Below are 24,172 nucleotides of genomic sequence, written 5' to 3' on the forward strand. Positions count from 1 at the left end.
AAACCAACCTGATAAAGCTGAAAAACACACTACAAGAATTTCCTAGTGCACTCACAAGTATTAACAGCAGAATAGAACAAGTGGAGGAAAGACTCTCAGTGCTTGAAGACCGGCTTTCTAAAATAAGACAGGAAGACAAGAACAGAGAAAACAGAATGAAAAGGAAGAAACAAAACCTCTGAGAAACATTAGATTATGTAAAGAAACTGAATCCATGAATTACTGGTATCCCTGAAAGAGATGGGAATAATGGAATCAATTTGGAACACATTTCAAGATATCATCCATGAGAACTTTCCCAACCTAGCTAGACAGACCAACATTCAAATTCAGAAATGTAGAGGACACTAGTAAGTTACTCCATGAGAAGATCATCCCCAAGACACAATCATCAGATTCTCCATGGTTGAAATGAAAGAAAGAACGTTAAGGGCAGCCAGAGAGAAAGGCCAGGTCACCTACAAAGGGAAGCCCATCAGACTAACAGTGGACCTCCAAGTGGAAACCCTACACACCAGAAGAGATTGAGGGCCAATACTGAACATTGTTAAAGAAAAGAATTTCCAACCCACAATTTCATATCCAGGCAAACTAAGCTTCATAACCAAAAAAGAAGTAAAATTCTTTTCAGACAAACAAATGCCAAGGGAATTCATTACCACCAGACCTGCATTACAAGAACTCCTAAAAGAAGCACTAAATATGGAAAGGAAAGACAGTTACTAGCCACTGCAAAAACACACTGAAGTACATAAACTAGTCACGCAATAAAGCAACCACATAAGCAAGTCTGCAAAGTAACCAGCTAACACCATGATGACAGGATCAAATCCATACATATCAATACTAACCTTAAATGTAAATGCGCTAACTGCTGCATTTAAAAGACACAGAAGGGCAAGCTGGATAAAGAACCAAGACCTATCAGTATGCTGCCTACTATACACTCATCTTACATTCAATGACACACATAGGTGCAAAATAAAGAGATGGAGGAAAATTTTCCAAGCAAATGGAAAGCAGGAAAAAAGCCAGGGTTGCAATCCTAGTTTCTGACAAAACAGACTTTAAACCAAGAAAGATCAAAAAAGAGAAAGGTGGGCATTATGTAATGGTAAAGGGTTCAATTCAATGAAGAGATCTAACTATCCTAAATATATATGCATCCAATAGAGGAACACCCAGATTCATAAGGAGGGTTCTTAGAGACCATCAAAGAGATTTAGAATCTCACACAATAGAAGTGGTGGACTTTAATACCCCACTGGCAATATTAGACAGATCATCAAGACAGAAAATTAACAAAGATATTCAGGACCTGAACTCAGCCCTGGAGCAAATGGACCTGACAGATATTTACAGAACTCCGCACTCCAAACAACAGAATATACATTTTTCTCATTGCCACATGGCACTTACTCTAAAATCAATCACACAATCAGAAGTAAAACACTCCTCAGCAAATGCAAAAGAACTGAAATCATAACAAATAGTCTCTCAGACTACAGTGCAATCAAATTCAAAATCAAGAATAAGAAATTCACTAAAACCATACAATTACATAGAAATTAAATAACCTGTTCTTGAATGACTTTTAGTAAATAATGAAATTAAGACAGAAATCAAGAAGTTCTTTGAAACTAATGAGAAAAAAGATACAATGTACCAGAACCTCTGGGAAACAGCTAAGGCAGTGTTAAGAGGGAAATTTATAGTAGTAAATGCCCACATCAAAAAGTTAGAAAGATCTCAAGTCAACAACCTAAAATCAAACCTAAAAGAACTTAAGAATGAAGAGCAAACATATCCCAAAGCTAGCAGAAGACAAGAAATAACCAAAAAAAAATTAACAAAGGTATTGTCTCCTGAAGGAGACAGAGACACAAAAAACCATTTGAAGGATCAATAAATTCAGGAGGTTTTTTTAAAAAATTAATAAAATAGACCACTAGCTAAGCTAATAAAGAAGAAAAGAGAGAAAATTCCAATAAACACAATCAGAAACAATAAGAGGAACATTGAGAGTGCTCCGCGGCCGTGTGGAGCGAGGCCTTGTTCCCGCGTTGAGCCGCCGCCGCCGCCGCCGCCTCCTCAGCTTCAGCCTCCGCGCCAGGCCCGGCCCCGCCGCGCCATGTCGTACTACAGCACGGGAGGACCCCCGCCCGGGCCGCCGCCGCCCGCCGGCGGGGGCGGGGGAGCCGGAGGCGCCGGGGGAGGCCCTCCGCCGGGCCCGCCAGGCGCGGGGGACCGGGGCGGCGGCGGTCCCGGCGGCGGCGGCCCGGGCGGGGGGTCGGCCGGGGGCCCCTCTCAGCCACCCGGCGGAGGCGGCCCGGGAATCCGCAAGGACGCCTTCGCCGACGCCGTGCAGCGGGCCCGCCAGATTGCAGCCAAAATTGGAGGCGATGCTGCCACGACAGTGAATAACAGCACTCCTGATTTTGGTTTTGGGGGCCAAAAGAGACAGTTGGAAGATGGAGATCAACCGGAGAGCAAGAAGCTGGCCTCCCAGGGAGACTCAATCAGTTCTCAACTTGGACCCATCCATCCTCCCCCAAGGACTTCAATGACAGAAGAGTACAGGGTCCCAGACGGCATGGTGGGCCTGATCATTGGCAGAGGAGGTGAACAAATTAACAAAATCCAACAGGATTCAGGCTGCAAAGTACAGATTTCTCCAGACAGCGGTGGCCTACCCGAGCGCAGTGTGTCCTTGACAGGAGCCCCAGAATCTGTCCAGAAAGCCAAGATGATGCTGGACGACATTGTGTCTCGGGGTCGTGGGGGCCCCCCAGGACAGTTCCACGACAACGCCAACGGGGGCCAGAACGGCACCGTGCAGGAGATCATGATCCCCGCGGGCAAGGCCGGCCTGGTCATTGGCAAGGGCGGGGAGACCATTAAGCAGCTGCAGGAACGCGCTGGAGTGAAGATGATCTTAATTCAGGACGGATCTCAGAATACGAATGTGGACAAACCTCTCCGCATCATTGGGGATCCTTACAAAGTGCAGCAAGCCTGTGAGATGGTGATGGACATCCTCCGGGAACGTGACCAAGGCGGCTTTGGGGACCGGAATGAGTACGGATCTCGGATTGGCGGAGGCATCGATGTGCCAGTGCCCAGGCATTCTGTTGGCGTGGTCATTGGCCGGAGTGGAGAGATGATCAAGAAGATCCAGAATGATGCTGGCGTGCGGATACAGTTCAAGCAAGATGACGGGACAGGGCCGGAGAAGATTGCTCATATAATGGGGCCCCCAGACAGGTGCGAGCACGCAGCCCGGATCATCAACGACCTCCTCCAGAGCCTCAGGAGTGGTCCCCCAGGTCCTCCAGGGGGTCCAGGCATGCCCCCGGGGGGCCGAGGCCGAGGAAGAGGCCAAGGCAATTGGGGTCCCCCTGGCGGGGAGATGACCTTCTCCATCCCCACTCACAAGTGTGGGCTGGTCATCGGCCGAGGTGGCGAGAATGTGAAAGCCATAAACCAGCAGACGGGAGCCTTCGTAGAGATCTCCCGGCAGCTGCCACCCAACGGGGACCCCAACTTCAAGTTATTCATCATCCGGGGTTCACCCCAGCAGATTGACCACGCCAAGCAGCTTATCGAGGAAAAGATCGAGGGTCCTCTCTGCCCAGTTGGACCAGGCCCAGGTGGCCCAGGCCCTGCTGGCCCAATGGGGCCCTTCAATCCTGGGCCCTTCAACCAGGGGCCACCCGGGGCTCCCCCCCATGCCGGGGGGCCCCCTCCTCACCAGTACCCACCCCAGGGCTGGGGCAATACCTACCCCCAGTGGCAGCCGCCTGCTCCTCATGACCCAAGCAAAGCAGCTGCAGCGGCCGCGGACCCCAACGCCGCGTGGGCCGCCTACTACTCACACTACTACCAGCAGCCCCCGGGCCCCGTCCCCGGCCCCGCACCGGCCCCTGCGGCCCCACCGGCTCAGGGTGAGCCCCCTCAGCCCCCACCCACCGGCCAGTCGGACTACACTAAGGCCTGGGAAGAGTATTACAAAAAGATCGGCCAGCAGCCCCAGCAGCCCGGAGCGCCCCCACAGCAGGACTACACGAAGGCTTGGGAGGAGTACTACAAGAAGCAAGCGCAAGTGGCCACCGGAGGGGGTCCAGGAGCTCCCCCAGGCTCCCAGCCAGACTACAGTGCCGCCTGGGCGGAATATTACAGACAGCAGGCCGCTTACTACGGACAGACCCCAGGTCCTGGCGGCCCCCAGCCGCCGCCCACGCAGCAGGGACAGCAGCAGGCTCAATGAATCGAATGAATGTGAACTTCTTCATCTGTGAAAAATCTTTATTTTTTTTTCCATTTTGTTCTGTTTGGGGGCTTCTGTTTTGTTTGGCGAGAGAGCGATGGCTGCCGTGGGGAGTACTGGGGAGCCCTCGCGGCAAGCGGGTTGGGGGGGACTTGGGGGCATGCCGGGCCCTCACTCTCTCGCCTGTTCTGTGTCTCACATGCTTTTTCTTTCAAAATTGGGATCCTTCCATGTTGAGCCAGCCAGAGAAGATAGCGAGATCTAAATCTCTGCCAAAAAAAAAAAAAACTTAAAAATTAAAAACACAAAGAGCAAAGCAGAACTTATAAAATTATATATATATATATTAAAAAGTCTCTATTCTTCACCCCCCAGCCTTCCTGAACCTGCCTCTCTGAGGATAAAGCAATTCATTTTCTCCCACCCTCGGCCCTCTTCTTGTTTTTAAAATAAACTTTTAAAAAGGAAAAAAAAATAAAATAAAATAAGAGGAACATTACCACTGACCCCACAGAAATACAAGCAACCACCAGAAAATATTATGAACACTTCTATGCGCATAAACTAGAAAATCTAGAAGAAATGGATAAATTCCTGGACACATACACCGCCCCCAAGACTGAACCAGGAAGAAATTCAATCTCTGAAAAAATAATGAGTTCTGAACTTGAGGCAGTAATAAAGAGCCTACAAAAAAAAAAAAAAAAAAAAAAAGCCCAGGACCAGATGATTGACAGGTGAATTCTAATGGATGTACAAAGAAGAGATGGTACCATTCCTATTGAAACTATTTCCAAAAAATGAGGAGGAGAGATTCCTCTCTAACTCATTCTATTAGGCCAGCATCATCCTGATACCAAAATGTGGCAGAGATACAACAACGACAAAAAAAGAGAAAACATCAGGCCAGTATTCTTGATGAACATTAATGCAAAAATCTCCAACAAAATGCTGGCAAACCGAATCCTGCAGCACATCAAAAACCTTATCCACCACAATCAAGTAGACTTCATTGCCAGGATGCAAGGTTAGTTCAACATATGCAAATCAATAAATGTGATTCATCACATAAACAAAACTAAAGACAAAAACTACATGATTGTCTCAGTTGATGCAGAAAAGCCTTCTGATAAAATTCAAACTCTATTCATGTTTTTTAAAAAACTCTCAATAAACTAGGTGTTGACAGAATATACCTCAAAACAATAAAAGCCATCTATGACAAACCCACAGCCAACTTCATACTGAATGGGCAAAAGCTAGAAGCATTCTCCTTGAAATCAACACAAGACAAGGATGCCTTCTCTCACTGCTCCTGTTCAACACAGTATTGGAAATTCTGACCAGGGCAATCAGGCAAGTGAAATTAAAAAAAAAAAAAAAAAGAAGGATGTTCAAATAGGAAGAGAGGAATTCAAATGATTCCTGTTTGCAGATGACATGATTCTATAACTAGAAAAACCCATAGCCTCAGTCCAAAAGCTTCTTAAGCTGATAAACAACCTCAGCAAATTCTCAAGATACAAAATCAATGTGCAAAAATTACCAGCATTTCTACGCACCGACAACAGGCAAGCCAAGAGCCAAATCAGGAATGAACTCCCACTCACAATTGCCACAAAAAGAATACAATACCTAGGAATAATGCTAATTTGGGAGGTAAAAGATGTCTACAAGGAGAACTACTGGTCCCAAGAAGTGTGCATTAATGTTAGCAGTAGCTATGATAGGCTGGGTGGAATGCCCATAGGTGGTGTTTGCAGGTAGGTGACAGCTAAGGTGACAGCACCCAACCTGAGGTACCCAGGAGGAGTGCTCAGGTGTCCACAGTGGTGGATTGGGTTGAGCAATTCCCAGGACCCTGCGCTATGTTCTCTGTCTCAGTGGAAAAAGGAAATGAAGCTGTCTTTTCATCATTAAATGCTGTGCCAACTAGTCCCTTAATTTTCTTTTTGCCTGAAGGACTGAAACATTTATTATAGTTTAGATCTGCTAGTTATAACTTTTTTCACTCCCTATGTATCTAAAATCTATTTTTTGATAGCTATATTCATTGTATGTTAATTGGTTAATTAGTTTGATTTAATCATTACACATGGTATACATATATCAGTACATCACACAACATCTCATGAATGTATTATGATTTGTCAATTTAAATTATACATATATATGTTTTAGAAAGGTATTATTTTCTGGGAATAGAATCTAGTTTCACAGTATTTTCCTTTTAGGACTTTAAAGATGTTGCTCATCTGTCTTCTCATTTGCATTGTTTCCAGTGAAATAACGGCTGTCATCTTTATTATTATTCTCATGTCTTTTTTTTTACTTTCTGCTTATTCATTTTTCTCTCCTTCTGTTTTCAACAAATACATGTTTTTTTCACCCACAGTTATAGAATGAACTTGAGCAACAATCTATAGGAATGGCTTTTTGACTGTCGGTTGAAAATTTTTAGAAACAGTTGTTTGTTCCTTGTTTTATTAGGACAAAGGCTAATTTCCTCAGAATATTCTTATATTGAAGAATGTCACAATTAATTTTATTTGTCACCTTGGCTGAACCACAGTGCCCAGATAGATGATCAAGCATTATTCTGGATGATTTGTGAGAATGTTTCTTGGATAACATTAATGCAAAATAACTAGACTTTGAGTAAAGTAGATTGATCTCTATAATGTGGGTGGGCTTCATTCAATTCATTGAAGGTGTAAATTAAACAAAACATTGACCTTCTCTGAGCAAGATGGAACTCTGCAGCAGACAGCACTGGGATTTGAACTGCAATATCCATCAACTGACCTCAAACAGCTGGTTGGTTTTTGTATAGCATTTGGAAGATGAATGGACAACATCCTGTTTGGAAGTCCACTGCTTTGATCAAAGAAGATAAAAACAGAACAACTCTTGTGGGCTGAATTGCAGGGTGTTTCTCAGCAGTGGTGGAAGAATTGAACAACAATAAAGCTCCTATGTTTTAGTTTTTATTGACTTACAGGCAGTGACTAATGGCCTGGCCATATAATTAATCAGGAAAGCAATTGAAAACTTGCCGATGAAAAGAGTGCCCAAATGAGACACAGTCATATGGAAATCACTATGGTAATTTGAGAGGTTCATTAATGTAAGGCACGTTGATGCCTGATATAGAGTGGATGTTGTTCTTGCCCGAATCTCATGTTGGATGGAATCCCCAGCATTAGAGGTGGGACCTGCAGGGAGGTGATTGGATCATGGGGGCAGTTTCTCATGAATGGTTTAACACCATCCCCTCAGTGCCCATCAATGCCCATCAGAATAACTCCCTTCCAGGTTTGGAAGGTGATTGAAATAAACAAGCATTTATCTCCAAGTGTTTGCCAGGTGCACCTGTAATTCCAGCTATGACAACAGCTGAGGCAGAAGGATATCTTGAGTCCAGGAGCTAGAGTTTGGCCTGAGCAGCATTTGAGTTCAGCCAGAGAAAGATATCAAGACCGCATCTAAAAAAAATCCACATTTGCTTGTGGTGATCACCTGGGTCCATGAAATAAGTAGACACTGGGGCTGTAGCAATGCAGAGAGAGATGGAATCAAGGCATATTCCTCTTGCATTCCCCACATCACAGGCACAAAATACATATAAGTGTTTTCTTTAACAAAAAAAAAGAGAGAGAGACAGAGATAGCGTATGGCTATGTGGCAGATTCTCTTATGGGAAGATCTTGAAAATACAGAGCTGGCAAGTTACACTGATACCAGTAGACCCAGGAAGCAGCAAATGGGTCTTGGCAGCAATAGATACTCACCCTGGAGCTGGGCATTGCTCAGCTGCTGGTAGATGTGTTACCAAACAGAACTGGAGTCCACTCACCTGGGGCAGTAAAAACAAACATCCATACTGAGATTTTGTAGTGAGAGAAAGGAGGGCATTTATTTGTAGGGTGCCAAGCAAGGAGAATCAGCCAGCTCACAGTTAAGACCCAACCTCCTCAATGGCTCACAAGCAAGGTTTCTTAAAGATAGGGGTAAATTTCAGGAAAGCAGAGTTACAGGCAACATCATAAATCAATGCATAGAAGTTACACACTGGTTTGGCCTTAAAAGGAGGAATATCCTGATGAGGGAGCTTACAAGTCGTAGATAGAGATAAAGATTCTGATTTGTGATTCATAAGGAAGCAAAGCTTCCTTACACAGTTGGGGGCAGTAGAGAGGAATGTTCAGGCCTGGCCTGTGGGCTTTAGTCTCTCCAGGCCCCTCAGGAAGAAATTTAGAACAAAGAACAGTGGTCAGAGTTCAGTCCTCAGTTTCCCCTTATCTGAGGTCTTCCTGTCAGTGGATCTATTAGGTGGGAATCCGAGTTTCTGAAAAACAACTCAGGGACATATGTTAAGATGTTCTCTTTGGTTTCCATAGAGAATCCAACATCTTGTGACTCTAACTTCCTTGGCTATCATTTTAAGCTATCGTTACCTTCTTGTTTATAAGGTCACTCACTTACTTTTTAGGGCTGGCTAGATGCCTAGAATTTCTTTTGAAGGAACTGAAGGTTTTTCTTTATTTCCATGTTGGGAGGCCCTGGCAGGCTTCTAAGAGAGGTCCCTGCTTTATCTCAGATGCAAATGCTCGGAGTGCTACTAAGAGCTTGAATGGGAGGTACTGCAACCATGTGGACCACCGAGTCACATTTCTTTACACCAGAAAATGCGCTTGCTCAAAATGTCAGAAAGACATCCTTCTCAGAGGAAGAGTTCCATAGAGAATTAAAATAGTCCATTGAAACATTGGTTGTATAAAGCAAGAGTGGGGAAACAAGCATGAAGGGTGGGCTTACACACCTTCATGACTGTGCTTACACTTGATATGAAAGTATCCTCTCTTTTCCTTGTGGATCAGGGGAAGGTGCTGGTGTGATCTATATACAATCCTTCCCAAGGTGGGAAGACACTGGAATGATGACTGTACTTTACCTCAACTTGCTTTTCTCATACCTGATGCAGTAGTCTCAGGACTAGGGATGCAAATAAAAGTCCAGAAACAGGAATTATTCCTAAGCAACAAACTGTAAATATATTTTGTGTCCATTATGTAATGATTCCTAAGGGTCTGGAGAAGTAGGTTGTGCCTTCACTGCATCTGGCAAAGTTGGGGTTAACACTGAATGCAGCTGTATTGCCTGGGGTCAGATGGCCAACCAGTTCTCTACTGCATAACCCTACCCTCTATGAACTGGAATGGATGATGCAAGACAATTGCTAGAACAGTATTGGTCCCTGCAGTCTAGGTCAGCACAGCAGCAGAACCTCATGTCCCTTCCATAACTAGAAATGTTTGGTATAAATGAAGAGAAGGAGAAATAGTAGCTGAGGGTAAATGAATGAATAAATGGGTTATGCAATGAGGAAAATCCAATGTTACATGAACTACTCAAAAGAGATATAAGCAAGAGATGATATTGTCTCTTAACTCAATTTTACCAAATGCCTGAAAGGGTGCAGCCATATGTTGCTGAGACTACTCCTGTTTTTGGGCTGCACCAGGACAATTTTTTTTTATTATACTTTAAGTTCTAGGGTACATGTGCACAACATGCAGGTTGGTTACCTATGTGTACATGTGCCATGTTGGTGTGCTGCACCCATTAACTCGTCATTTGCATTAGGTATTTCTCCTAATGCTATCCATCCCCCCTGTCCCCACCCCATGACAGGCCCTGGTGTGTGATGTTCCCCACCCTGAGTTCAAGTGTTCTGATTGTTCAATTCCCACCTATGAGTGAGAACATGCGGTGTTTGGTTTTCTATCCTTGTGATAGTTTGCTCAGAATGATGGTTTCCAGCTTCATCCACGTCCCTGCAAAGGACATGAACTCATCCTTTTTTATGGCTGCATAGTATTCCATGGTGTATTTGTGACACATTTTCTTTTTTTCTTTTTTCTTTTTTTTTTTGAGATGGAGTCTCACTCTGTCGCCCAGGCTGGAGTGCAGTGGCGCAATCTCGCTCACTGCAAGCTCTGCCTCCTGGGTTCATGCCATTCTCCTGCCTCAGCCTCCCAAGTAGCTGGGACTATAGGCACCCGCCACCATGACCAGCTAATTTTTTTGTATTTTTAGTAGAGACGGGGTTTCACTGTATTAGGCAGGATGGTCTCGATCTCCTGACCTCGTGATCCACCCACCTCAGCCTCCCAAAGTGCTGGGATTACAGGTGTGAGCCACTGCACCCGGCTTATGTGCCACATTTTCTTAATCCAGTCTATCACTGATGGACATTTGGGTTGGTTCCAAGTATTTGCTATTGTGAATAGTGCAATAAACATACATGTGCATTTATAGTAGCATGATTTATAATCCTTTGGGTATATACCCAGTAATGGGATGGCTGGGTCAAATGGTATTTCTAGTTCTAGATCCTTGAGGAATTGCCACACTGTCTTCCACAGTGGTTGAGCTAGCTTACACTCCCACCAACAGTGTAAAAGTGTTCCTATTTCTCCATATCCTCTCCAGCACCTGTGGTTTCCTGACTTTTTAATGATTGCCATTCTAACTGGTGTGAGATAGTATCTCCTTTTGGTTTTGATTTGCATTTCTTTGATGACCAGTGATGATGAGCATTTTTTCATGTGTCTGTTGGCTGCATAGATGTCTTCTTTTGAGAAGTGTCTGTTCATATCCTTTGCCTACTTTTTGATGGGGTTGTTTGATTTTTTCTTGTAAATTTGTTTAAGTTCTTTGTAGATTCTGGATATTAGTCCTTTGTCAGATGGGTAGATTACAAAAATTTTCTCCCATTCTGTAGGTTGCCTTTTCACTCTGATGGTAGTTTCTTTTGCTGTGCAGAAGCTCTTTAGTTTAATTAGATCCCATTTGTCAATTTTGGCTTTTGTTGCCATTGCTTTTGGTGTTTCAGTCATGAAGTCCTTGCCCATGTCTATGTCCTGAATGGTATTGCCTAGGTTTTCTTCTAGGGTTTTTATGGTTTTAGGTCTAACATTTAAGTCTTTAATCCATCTTGAATTAATTTTTGTATAAGGTATAAGGAAGGGATCCAGTTTCAGCTTTCTACTATGGCTAGCCAGTTTTCCCAGCACCATTTATTAAATAGGGAATCCTTTCCCCATTTCTTGTTTTTGTCAGGTTTGTCAAAGATCAGATAGTTGTAGATGTGTGATATTATTTCTGAGGGCTCTGTTCTGTTCCATTGGTCTATATCTCTGTTTTGGTTCCAGTACCATGCTGTTTTTGTTACTGTATCCTTGTAATATAGTTTGAAGTCAGGTAGTGTGATGCCTCCAGCTTTGTTCTTTTGGCTTAGGATTGTCTTGGCAATGCAGGCTCTTTTTTGGTTCCATATGAACTTTAAAGTAGTTTTCTCCAATTCTGTGAAGAAAGTCATTGGTAGGTTGATGGGGATGGCATTGAATCTATAAATTACCTTGGGCAGTATGGCCATTTTCACAACATTGATTCTTCCTATTCATGAGCATGGAATGTACTTCCATTTGTTTATGTCCTCTTTTATTTCGTTGAGTAGTGGTTTGTAGTTCTCCTTGAAGAGGTCCTTCACATCTCTTGTAAGTTGGATTCCTAGGTATTTTATTCTCTTTGAAGCAATTGTGAATGGGAGTTCACTCATGATTTGGCTCTCTGTTTGTCTGTTATTGGTGTATAGGAATACTTGTGATTTTTGCACATTGATTTTGTATCCTGAGACTTTGCTGAAGTTGCTTATCAGCTTAAGGAGATTTTGGGCTGAGATGATGGGGTTTTCTAAACATCCAATCATGTCATCTGCAAACAGGGACAATTTGACTTCCTCTTTTCCTAATTGAATACCCTTTATTTCTTTCTCTTGTCTGATTGCCCTGGCCAGAATTTCCAACACTATGTTGAGTAGGAGTGGTGAGAGAGGGCATCCCTGTCTTGTGCCAGTTTTCAAAGGGAATGCTTCCAGTTTTTGCCCATTCAGTATGATATTGGCTGTGGGTTTGTCATAAATAGCTCTTATTATTTTGAGATACGTCCCATCAATACCTAGTTTATTGAGAGTTTTTGGCATGAAGGGCTGTGGAATTTTGTTGAAGGCATTTTCTGCATCTATTGAAATAATCATGTGGTTTTTGTCTTTGGTTCTGTTTATATGCTGGATTACGTTTATTGATTTGTGTATGTTGAACCAGCCTTGCATCCCAGGGATGAAGCCCACTTGATCATGGTGGATAACCTTTTTGATGTGCTGCTGGATTCGGTTTGCCAGTGTTTTATTGAGGATTTTTGCATCCATGTTCATCAGGGATATTGGTCTAAAATTCTCTTTTTTTTTTTGTTGTGTCTCTGCCAGGCTTTGGTATCAGGATGATGCCGACCTCATAAAATAAGTTAGGGAGGATTCCCTCTTTTTCTATTGATTGGAATAGTTTCAGAAGGAATGGCACCAGCTCCTCTTTGTACCTCTGTTAGAATTCGGCTGTGAATCCATCTGGTCCTGGACTTTTTTTGGTTGGTAGGCTATTAATTATTGCCTCAATTTCAGAGCCTATTATTGGTCTATTCAGGGATTCAACTTCTTCCTGGTTTAGTCTTGGGAGGGTGTATGTGTCCAGGAATTTATCCATTTCTTCTAGATTTTCTAGATTATTTGCATAGAGATGTTTATAGTATTCTCTGATGGTAGTTTGTATTTCTGTGGGATTGGTGGTGATATCCCCTTTATCATTTTTTATTGTGTCTATTTGATTCTTCTCTCTTTTCTTCTTTATTAGTCTTGCTAATGGTCTATCAATTTTGTTGATCTTTCCAAAAAACCAGCTGCTGGATTCATTGATTTTTTTGAAGGGTTTTTTGTGTCTCTATCTTCTTCAGTTCTGCTCTAATCTTAGTTATTTCTTGTCTTCTGCTAGCTTTTGAATGTGATTGCTCTTGCTTCTCCAGTTCTTTTAATTGTGATGTTAGGCTGTCGATTTTAGATCTTTCCTGCTTTTTCTTGCGGGCATTTAGTGCTACAAATTTCCCTCTACACACTGCTTTAAATGTGTCCCAGAGATTCTGGTATGTTGTGTCTTTGTTCTCATTGGTTTCAAAGAACATCTTTATTTCTACCTTCATTTCGTTATGTACCCAGTAGTCATTCAGGAGCAGGTTGTTCAGTTTCCATGTAGTTGAGTGGTTTTGAGTGAGTTTCTTAATCCTGAGTTCTAATTTGATGGCACTGTGGTCTGAGAGACAGTTTGTTATAATTTCTATTCTTTTACATCTGCTAAGGAGTGCTTTACTTCCAACTATGTGGTCAATTTTGGAAAAAGTGTGATGTGGTGCTGAGAAGAAGGTATTTTCTGTTGATTTGGGGTGGAGAGTTCTGTCGATGTCTATTAGGTCTGCCTGGTGCAGAGCTGAGTTCAAGTCCTGGATATCCTTGTTAACTTTCTGTCTCGTTGATCTGTCTAATGTTGACAGTGGGGTGTTAAAGTCTCCCATTATTATTGTGTGGGAGTCTAAGTCTTTTTGTAGGTCTCTAAGGACTTGCTTTATGAATCTGGGTGTTCCTGTATTGGGTGCATATATATTTAGGATAGTTAGCTCTTCCTGTTGAATTGATTCCTTTACCATTATGTAATGGCCTTCTTTGTCTCTTTTGATGTTTGTTGGTTTAAAGTCTGTTTTATCAGAGACTAGGATTGCAACCCCTGCTTTTTTTGTTTTCCATTTGCTTGGTAGATCTTCCTCCATTCCTTTATTTTGAGCCTATGTGTGTCTCTGCACGTGAGATGGGTTTCCTGAATACAGCACACTGATGGGTCTTGACTCTTTATCGAATTTGCCAGTCTGTGTCTTCTAATTGGGACATTTAGCCCATTTACATTTAAGGTTAATATTGTTATGTGTGAATTTGACCCTATCGTTATGATGTTAGCTGGTTATTTTGCCTGTTAGTTGATGCAGTTTCTTCCTAGCATCGATAGTCTTTACAATTTGGCATATTTTTGCAGTGGCTGGTACTGGTTGTTCCTTTCCATGTTAGTGCTTCCTTCAGGAGCTCTTGTAAGGCAGGCCTGGTGGTGACAAAACCTCTCAACATTTGCTTGTCTGTAAAGGCTCTTATTTCTTCTTTACTTATGAAGCTTAGTTTGGCTGGATATGAAATTCTGGGTTGAAAATTCTTTTCTTTAAGAATGTTGAATATTGGCCCCCACTTGCTTCTGGCTTGTAGAGTTTCTGCCAAGAGATCCACTGTTAGTCTGATGGGCTTCCCTTTGTGGGTAACCTGAACTTTCTCTCTGGCTGCCTTTAACATTTTTTCCTTCATTTCAACCTTATTGAATCTGACAATTATATGTCTTTGGGTTGCTCTTCTTGAGGAGTATCTTTGTGGTGTTCTCTGTATTTCACAAATTTGAATGTTGGCCTGCCTTGCTAGGTTGGGGAAGTTCTCCTGGATAATATCCTGAAGAGTGTTTTCCAACTTGGTTCCATTCTCTCGGTCATTTTCAGGTACACTAATCAAATGTAGATTTGGTCTTTTCACATAGTCCCATATTTCTTGGAGGCTTTGTTCATTTCTTTTTACTCTTTTTTCTCTCAACTTCTCTGCTCGCTTCATTTCATTCATTTGATCTTCAATCACCGATACCCTTTCTTCCACTTGATCGAATTGGTTACTGAAGCTTGTTCATGCGTCATGTAGTTCTCATGCCATGGTTTTCAGCTCCATCAGGTCATTTAAGGTCTTCTCTATGCTGTTTATTGTAGTTAACCATTCATCTAATCTTTTTTCAAGGTTTTTAGCTCCCTTGCGATGGGTTCGAACATCCTCCTTTAGCTCGGAGAAATTTGTTATTACCAATCTTCTGAAGCCTATTTCTGTCAGCTTGTCAAAGTTATTCTCCATCCAGCTTTGTTCCATTGCTAGGGAGGAGTTGCGATCTTTTGGAGGAGAACAGGTGCTGTGATTTTTAGAATTTTTAGGTTTTCTGCTCTGGTTTCTCCCCATCTTTGTGGTTTTATCTACCTTTGGTCTTTGATGATGGTGACCTACAGATGGGGTTTTGGTGTAGATGTCCTTTTTGTTGATGTTATTCTTTCTGTTTGTTAGTTTTCCTTCTAACAGTCAGGACCCTCAGCTGCAGGTCTATTGGAGTTTGCTGGAGGTCCACTCCAGACCCTGTTTGCCTGGGTAACACCAGCAGAGGCTGCAGAACAGCAAATATTGCAGAACAGCAAATGTTGCTGCCTGATCCTTCCTTCGGAAGTTTCGTCTCAGAGGGGCACCCGGCCGTATGAGGTGTCATTCGGTCCCTACTGGGAGGTGTCTCCCAGTTAGGCTACTCAGAGGTCAGCGACGCACTTGAGGAGGCAATCTGTCCGTTCTCAGATCTCAAACTCCATGCTGGCAGAACCACTGCTCTCTTCAAAGCTGTCAGACTGGGACATTTAAGTCTGCAGAAGTTTCTGCTGCCTTTTATTCAGCTATGCCCTGCCCCCAGAGGTGGAGTCTACAGAGGCAGGCAGGCCTTGTTGAGCTGCAGTGGGCTCCACCTAGTTTGAGCTTCCTGCCACTTTGTTTACCTAGTCAAGCCTCAGCAATGGCAGACGCCCGTCCCCCAGCCTCACTGTCACCTCCCAGTTCAATTTTGGACTGCTGTGTTAGCAGTGAGCAAGGCTCCATGGGTGTGAGACCCACTGAGCCAACCGTGGGATATAATCTCCTAGTGCGCCATTCACTACAACTGTTGGAAAAGCACAGTATTAGGGTGGGAGTGTCCCGATTTTCCAGGTACAATCTCTCATGTCTTCCCTTGGCTAGGAAAGGGAATTCCCCAAGCCCTTGTGCTTCCCTGGTGAGGCAATGCCTTGCTCTGCTTCAGCTCATACTCTGTGGGCAGCACCCACTGTGTGACAAGCCCCAATGAGATGAACCCAGTACCTCAGTTAGAAATGCAGAAATCACCCATCTTCTGCACTGCTCACGCTGGGAGCTGTAGACTGGAGCTGTTCCTATTTGGTTATCTTGGAACGATCTCCCCTGGGATAATTGTTCATGACCAAAAAGGATTCTGGTAATGTACCAGGATCTTCTCACTGTTATGATTCTTCTGGTATAGGAGATCTGTGATTGGCCAGGCACAGTGGCTCAGACTTGTAATTCCATCAGTTTCGGAGGCCATGGTAGGAGGATTGTTTAAGGCCAGGAGTTTGAGACCAACTGGGGCAAAATAGTGAGACCCCATTCCTACAAAATCTTTAAAAAATTAGTTGGGCATGCTGGCGTGCACCTGTAACGCTATTGCTCAGGAGGCTGAGGCAGGAGGATCACTTGAGCCCAGGAATTCAAGGTTACAATGAGGTATGATTGTGCCACTGCATTCTACCCTGGGCAACAGAGCAAGACCTTGTCTCTGAAATAAATAAATATTATAAAAAGAGATAATGTGGTCAAAGAGCAGGGTGTGATCTGTGGCCCAATCAAAATATTTGGTCTTTTTCCCTGTTTCCTGACAAGCAGGTTCCAAAACATTTGCAATCTCGTCAGTGATAAGTATGACTTTAATATGCCAATGAGATGACTATGGGGTGAGGGGCTCCTAAATAGCTTCAGGATGGGGGCTGGTTGCCAGAAACACGAAGCTGTAATTAGAGGATTGGAACTTTCAGCACCATCCCTTACCTCTGAGAAGCAAAGAGGGGCTGGAAGTTGAGTTCAGTCACCAGTGGCCATTGATTTAATTAATCTTGCCTACACAATGAAACTTCCATAGAAACCTCTAGAGATTGGGTTTCGGAGAGCTTCCCAACTGGTGAGTACATCCGTGTGTCCATGTGCTGGGAGGATGGTGAACCTCATCTCCATGGGGACAGAGGCTCCTGTGCTCAGAGCCCTTCCAGGCCTCACCCTGTGCACCTCTTCATCTGGCTGCTCATTTGTACCCTTTATAACTGCTATGGTTTGAATGTTTCCCTAGAAAAGCATCTGTTGGATAATTCATCCTGAATGCAACATTTTTAAGAGGTGGGACTTTTGAGAGGTGATTGGACCATCAGAGCTCTGCCCCCATTAATGAATTAAGTCTGATCATAAAAGGACCTGAGGCTGTGAGTTTGACCTCTTATTCCCCCTACCTCTCACCCTCTCTTGCCCTTTTGCTTTCTACCAGGTACAGTCCTTGGTCTTGGAATTCCCATCCTCAACAACCATGAACAAAATAAATTTCTGTTCATTTTAAGTTATCCAGTCTCAGGTGTTCTACTATAGTGGCATAATTTAAACCAAGAGTCTGTAACCCCCGGCTGTGGACTGGTACAGGTTCCTGGCTTGGCAGGAACCAGACCGCACAGCAGGTCACTAGTGGGTGAGACAGCATGAGCATGACCACCTGAGCTCCGCCTCCTGTCAGATCAGTGGCGGAATTAGATTCTCATAAGAGCATGAACCCTATTGTGAACTCTGCATGCGAGGGATCTAGGTTGCATGCTCCATATGAAACAGTAATGTCTGATCATCTGAGGTGGAACAGTTTCATCCTCAATCCATTCCCCTCTATTCCCTGCTACCTCTGCTGGTCCATGGAAAAATTGTCTTCCATGAAATTGGTCCCTGGTGCCAAAAAGTTGGGGACCACTGATTTAAGCTATAACAATAATAAACTACAATACTGAGTGTGAAAGAAAAATAAAATTTAGGGACGCCAAATTCACTATACCAAAGGGACAAGTTAAGTTTGGTAACTGAGTGATGGAAAAACTGCCTTTCTTTTGTTCCTAAACAAATAATTGCAAAGATAGAGGACCACATATCTCTCCAGGTGGCCTCCCTCACAAATTGCTCACAAGATAATTCCTTGTGGGCCCCAACATCTTTACTCTAAAACAGAGTTTTGTTGAATTTCACCCTAACAATGTAAATTAACAGCTTATCTTCACAGGTACAGGACAAAGACAAGACCAGAAATCATCCCTCCACTCACCTGGAGACAAATGTGTATTTGACTTCTCTACCCAACATTTACTTTGTCTTATGTAAAATGCAGATTTACTGAGCACTCGATGAAAGCATAGTTGCCTGTTCCTTTTTCCTCTCCTGCCTGCTCTTTCTCCTGTAAATATTGAAGTCCTCAAAACCCTCTTAGTAAAAACCATGGGCCACAGATGCTACAATAATTTGTGTCTCTGTTTCCAAGGTACATCTTCAGCTTGGCAAAATAAACTTCTAAACTGATTGATACCTGTCTCAGATGTTTTTTGGTTTACATGGCTATAGGAACTTCCTGAGTTCTTTGAGTTAGTTTAAGAATTCCCAAACCTTGGGAGGTGAGAAACCCCTGACTTTGCAGCCATGATAGACAGAAGTGCAGGTAACCTGGAACCCAATAACTTGTGACTTGCATCTGAAGTGAGGACAGACTTGTGGGACTGAGTCCTTAAACCTGTGGAGTCTGAGGCTAACTCCAGGTAGTTAGTGTCAGAATTGAGTCAAATTCTAGGACTCCCAGTTGCTGTTGGAGAATCAGAAAATTATTTGGCTGGAGGAAAACCCCATCACCATCCCACAGAGAGAAACTTACAGTATATTGGGGGAACCCACCCCCAATATTTCAACATAGGTTCTTTCTATTTTCCATAAGTGTCGGCCAGCTGAGAAATAAAGAAAGACAGTACAAAGAGAGGAATTTTACAGTTAGGCCACCAGGGGTGACATCACATATCGGTAGGACCGTGATGTCCGCTTGAGTCTCAGACAAACAAGTTTTTGTTAAGGGTTTCAAAAGGGGAGGGGTGTAAGAACAAGGAGTAGGTAAAAAATCACATGCTTCTGAGTGCAAAAAGCAGAACTACTAATAGGGGTCTAACAAAGATCACATGCTTCTGAGGGAACAGGACAAAGGGCAAAAGCAGAACCACTGATAAGGGTCTACGTTTAGCAGTGCACGTATTGTCTTGATAAACATCTTAAACAACAGAAAACAGGGTTTGAGAGCAGAGAAGTGGTCTGACCACAAGTTTACCAGGGCAGAGTTTTTCCCCACCCTAGTAAGCCTGAGGGTTCTGCAGGAGACCAGGGCATATCTCAGTCCTTATCTCAACTGCATAAGACAGACATTCCCAGAGCGGCCGTTTATAGACCTCCCCCAGGAATGAATTCTTTCCCCAGTGTATTAATATTAATATTCCTTGCTAGGAAAAAAATTTAGTGATATCTCTCCTACTTGCACGTCTGTTTATAGGCTCTGGGCAAGAAGAAAAAATATGGCTCTTTTTGCCCAACCTCGCAGGCAGTCAGACCTTATGGTTGTCTTTCCTTGTTCCATAAAAATTGCTGTTATTCTCTTCTTTTTCAAGGTGCACTGATTTCATATTGTTCAAACACACGTTTTACAATCAAATTGTAACACAATTATCACAGTGGTCCTAAGGTGATGTACATCCTCAGCTTATGAAGATAACAGGATTAAGAGATTAAAGTAAAGACAGGCATAAGAAATTATAAAAGTATTATTTGGGAACTGTTAAATGTCCATATTAAAATGAAATCTTCACAATTTATGTTCCTCTGCCGCAGCTCCAGCCAGTCCCTCCATTCAGGGTCCTTGACTTCCCGCAACAACAGTAAGAGTAAGCAAGTAAACCTCTACCTTCTTCGGTCCCAGAGGAAAAGATAAAAAAAAATTAAGCATTTATTTCATGTCCCTAAGTCTGCTAAACACAGGTTTCTACCAGCTGTTCATTGTCCAGACATGGAGTGGCCCTACCTCTAACCTAGAAGTTAGGATTTTTTAGGCCTTTGAGGGGGTCACATAAAAACTAATAAGTGTCAGAGATTCTCTCCCCAGAAATATTTCCACACACAAGAAAATATAAATATTAATATAAAACATCAGTGTGCAACCAGATCCTCTGAGATCTTACAAACCTGGGTGTTTTAATCCTAGTAAGAGACAATGCCAAGGGAAGATGTGTGAATAATCATTTCACCATCACACAATGCCACTCCAATAATCTGGAGTATGAACTGGGATAGACAAAAACTTGATGTAATAACTTATTTTCAAGGGAATGGGTGGAAAGATGTTATTTATTAGTCACTGGTTCATTCAGACACTCTGAATCCCTACCAGATACTAGATAAATTTCTTGTCTTGGAGCACTGCTCCAATAATTAAAATTTATCATTCTTTTCCCACCCTTCACACTCCAGCACTTGAACCCTCTTACTACATCAGAATTCCACACTGTCAATGAAAAGAGGCAAACTTCATAAAATATTTGAAGAGATTTATTCTGAGCCAAATACGAGTGACCACAGCCCATGACACGTCCCTCAGGAGACCCTGAGAACATGTACTCAATGTGGTTGGGGTACAGGTTGGTTTTATACATTTTAGGAAGATATAAGACACTAATAATATGTATTTAAGATATACATTGGATCAGTCCAGAAAAGCAGAACAATTTGAAGCAAGCGGGGGTTGGGGGTTACTGCTTCTAGGTTATAGGTAGATTTTAAAATGTTCTGATTGGCAATTGGTTGAGTTATTATCAATAAAAAGGAACGTCTGGGTTATGATAAGAGGTTGTGGAGTCCAAAATTTTATCATGCAGTTGAAGCCTCCAGGTGCCAGGCTTCAGAGAGAATAGATTATAATGTTTCTGATCAGACTTAAGGTCTGTGTTGATGTTAATTGCTGGTCAGCTTTTCCTGAATTCCAAAAGGGAAGAGGCCATAATGAGGCATGTTCAACACCTGCTTCCCATGGTGGCTTGAGCCAGTCTTTCAAGTTAACTTTTGAGCACCCTGGCTGAGGAGGGTGTCCATTAAGATGGTTGGGAGAGGGTGGGTTTGAAGTTTATTTTCGGTTTACAACATGTAAAGTGTTAAGAGGAGATAGAAACCACCCGCATCCCTAGAATAGCACAACACTCCAGTCACCCCTGCAGTTGATAATGGACATGAGTCTTAAACTCCATCAGTCAGATGACCACCTGCTGAAGCGGCATTGTTGTCTCAGGTAAATACTCAGGGTTCATTGTATCTTGCCAAGAAGATTAAGGACAGTGACACACAAGGAGTGAGTTTATTGGCCGGTGCTATGTTGCCTGCTCTTTACTGAACACATGGCTGGCAAAAAGAAGGGAAGATGGAGCCATCATTGTGAACACGCCTAGTCCTAGGTGTCCTTTTCCTATTGGCACAGCTGCCAGCATTCACTCGTGCAAGCTTCCAGCTTGCTTGTCTATGTCTGAAGCTTGATTTTACAGGCTGGTCTTTGTCAGAAAAGAAAATGATTTGGGGCCTGCTTTCCATTAAAAAGAAAACCTTACTGAGACTTCTGTACCCTCACTACCTGCCTAAATAATTTCTTCTTAAATCCTATATCACTGCCAGACTCTGAGCTAGAATGAGGTGACACAGAAAGGCTGGGATTGTGCAGAATGCATTTTAGTAAACATGGCTGAGTGTCAGTAGTGATGTCCAGTTGCCAGGTGCAGCAGTGACATCTATCCTAGCCTTGGGGTCCAGTGTCCAGCACCAGGATGTCAGAGGTGTGAGCAGTGGTGTCTGCTCAGCAGCAGGGGCAGTTGTTCCTAGGAGGGACCTGATCCAGGGGCGTGGGCTATGGATTCTGTTCCAGGATGTGTAGTTTTCAGCCTGGTTCTGTGGCCTTCCCCACAATAAAATTAACCCCCAATACCAGATATACTACTTTATGCGTAAATTACAGAAATTTGTTTTCCATAGTTTTCTCCAAGAGGTGAGTGAGAAATGAATCTATGGACCAGGGTCAGAGAGCAGCATTCGGAGGTGTTCCTTGTGTGACAGCCACAGCCTGAATTGTCTACCTGGCGTCTACCTCATGGTGGAGAGATCAACAGGGAATATCACATCTCTTAACTGATGATATAAATCCTCCCTTTCCTTTCTGCAAGAAAAATCCTCTTTTAAACAGGGTTTGAAAACCCACCCCACCCCACCCACTCACACACCCTGGGCACTCTCTGATCACTGAGGTTCCTGATCCGGCTGAGCAACAAGATTTCTGGTGGAGGCTTAGAAAATACTCAGGCCACTCCTCAGAACCCCTGTCTCACAATATTATGCACAAGACCAAGGAATCATTTACATAACAAGCCCTACAGGCGAGGCTGATGCAGACATGTGGGATCCTGGTGTTCTGGCTGCTCCAAGTGTGATCAGGAGACCAGTAACATGAGCTCCAGCCTTGTCATAAATCCAGAATCTCTTGCTCAACTCCAGACTTCCTGGATCTCAGCACCACATACAGGTGATCCTGGTGCACATGGGGGTTCCTTGTCTGAGTGTCGTCTAGACGTGGGGCCAGAACTGTGCAGTCTGCTCTGTGGTCTGATCAGATCCCTTACAACTGGAGGTCCAGGGTTCAGTCCTTGCACTCATTCTTTTCCATAGTCAATCACTCCCTTGGTGCTTCATCCATGCTTGAGGTTTTAAGTATCCTTTATGTGGTGTGACCTCTTAAATCTATTTCTCCAGCCCAGTCCTTTCCCCTGAACTGTGGAGTTGTCTGCCCAACTGCCACCCCAGCTCCCCCACCTGCATTCCTAGTAGCCATGTCCTCCACTGAGTGCCTGTGATGCCCCCTCCTCAGGACGCTCCTGCCAGAGTCTCCCCATCTCCACTGACAGCAGCTCCACCCTTCCTTCTACTCACTCATTTTACAACTATGGGTGTCCTTGATTCGTCTTTCTCACATGACAGATACAATCCATTGGCAAATGCTGTGAGTCTATCTTCAAATGTATCCAGAATCCCCTCACGTCCCACTATTTCCTGTGCTCACACCCCAGTCAAGGTAACCGACATCTCCAGCCTGGAATACTGCACTCGATTCCTGTTTTCCCTTCTGCCTCCCTCGTCCCTCGCCTCTCAATTCTGTCCTCAGCACAGCCATCAGAGATCCTTTTAAGAGAGAAGTCATATCATGGCCCTCTTCTGCTCAAAACTGTCCTCTAACTCCCCATCCCACTCAGAGCAAAGGTCAGATGCTCACCCCACTCCTCTCAAGCCCACCTGTTCTGGCCACACCTCTGACCTCATCTAGTTTCTCTGTCCAGCCCTCCTGGCCTCCTTGCTCTTCTGGGAACACAGACACCTTCCTGCCATTGTGCATTTGGACTGGAGTTTCCTTGCCTAGAAAGAACTTCCCCAGACATCCTCATATCCCTCAAATCTTTCCTGAAAGGTCATCTTTGCAACAAGGCACACATTGACCACTCCTGTCCAACAGCCACCTTCCCTGTCCCCACTGCCCATACCCAGATCACCTGCCTCATAGCACTTACCACCTTCCATCACTTTCTTTTCTTACTCTGGTTATAGTGTATGTATCGTCTGCCTCTTACCACTGGAGCATATGCTCAGATATTTTTCTGATTTTACTTCAATGGCGTTCCCCAGATGCAGAACTTTTCTGTCCTGTGTCTGGCTGACAACAAAGCTCAGTTGAATGATCAGTGTAGAGCACCTCCTATTCTAAAGCCAGTATCTTTATTAACATAGCCTCAGGCCAAGTGCTGTTTTGTGGCAGCTGCAGCACAAGGTCCCCTCACACTGACACCGAGGCCGCCTGTACTTTTCTCAGCAGGGCTGCTTGTGTGTCCTCCCTCCCCTATCCCTCCTCCCACAGCAACCGCCCTGCACACTGCAGCACACAATCAGGTTTCTCTCTTCAGGAAGGAACAATTCTAGACTATGGACCCAATTTTACAAACAAATATAAATCTAAATTAGGCTCTGCTTTAGATTCATGAGTTGGGATTGGAGTCAGCACGAAGATCACTGGAATCAGGGAAGGGAGAGAGGGCAGGAGACCAAAGCAGAAGAGGAGCCCTAGAAGGAGGGCAAGAGCTGAATGGGTCTGAAAATTTGTCTCAGAAAGCACAGGGACTCCC

General features: G+C 43.7%; 1 protein-coding gene across 1 annotated transcript; it reads left to right on the plus strand.

Moving 5' to 3' along the window:
• Window positions 1-2,116: 2,116 nt before the first annotated feature.
• LOC134730586 (far upstream element-binding protein 2) lies at window positions 2,117-4,570 on the plus strand. The gene has a single exon (XM_063605240.1). It carries the CDS (start codon window positions 2,132-2,134, stop codon window positions 4,265-4,267), a length of 2,136 nt encoding a protein of 711 aa, XP_063461310.1. The 5' UTR covers window positions 2,117-2,131; the 3' UTR covers window positions 4,268-4,570.
• Window positions 4,571-24,172: the final 19,602 nt, after the last annotated feature.

The sequence above is a fragment of the Pan paniscus genome, chromosome 5 (genome assembly GCF_029289425.2).
Source record: "Pan paniscus chromosome 5, NHGRI_mPanPan1-v2.0_pri, whole genome shotgun sequence".
In the NCBI taxonomy this organism is placed as follows: domain Eukaryota; kingdom Metazoa; phylum Chordata; class Mammalia; order Primates; family Hominidae; genus Pan; species Pan paniscus.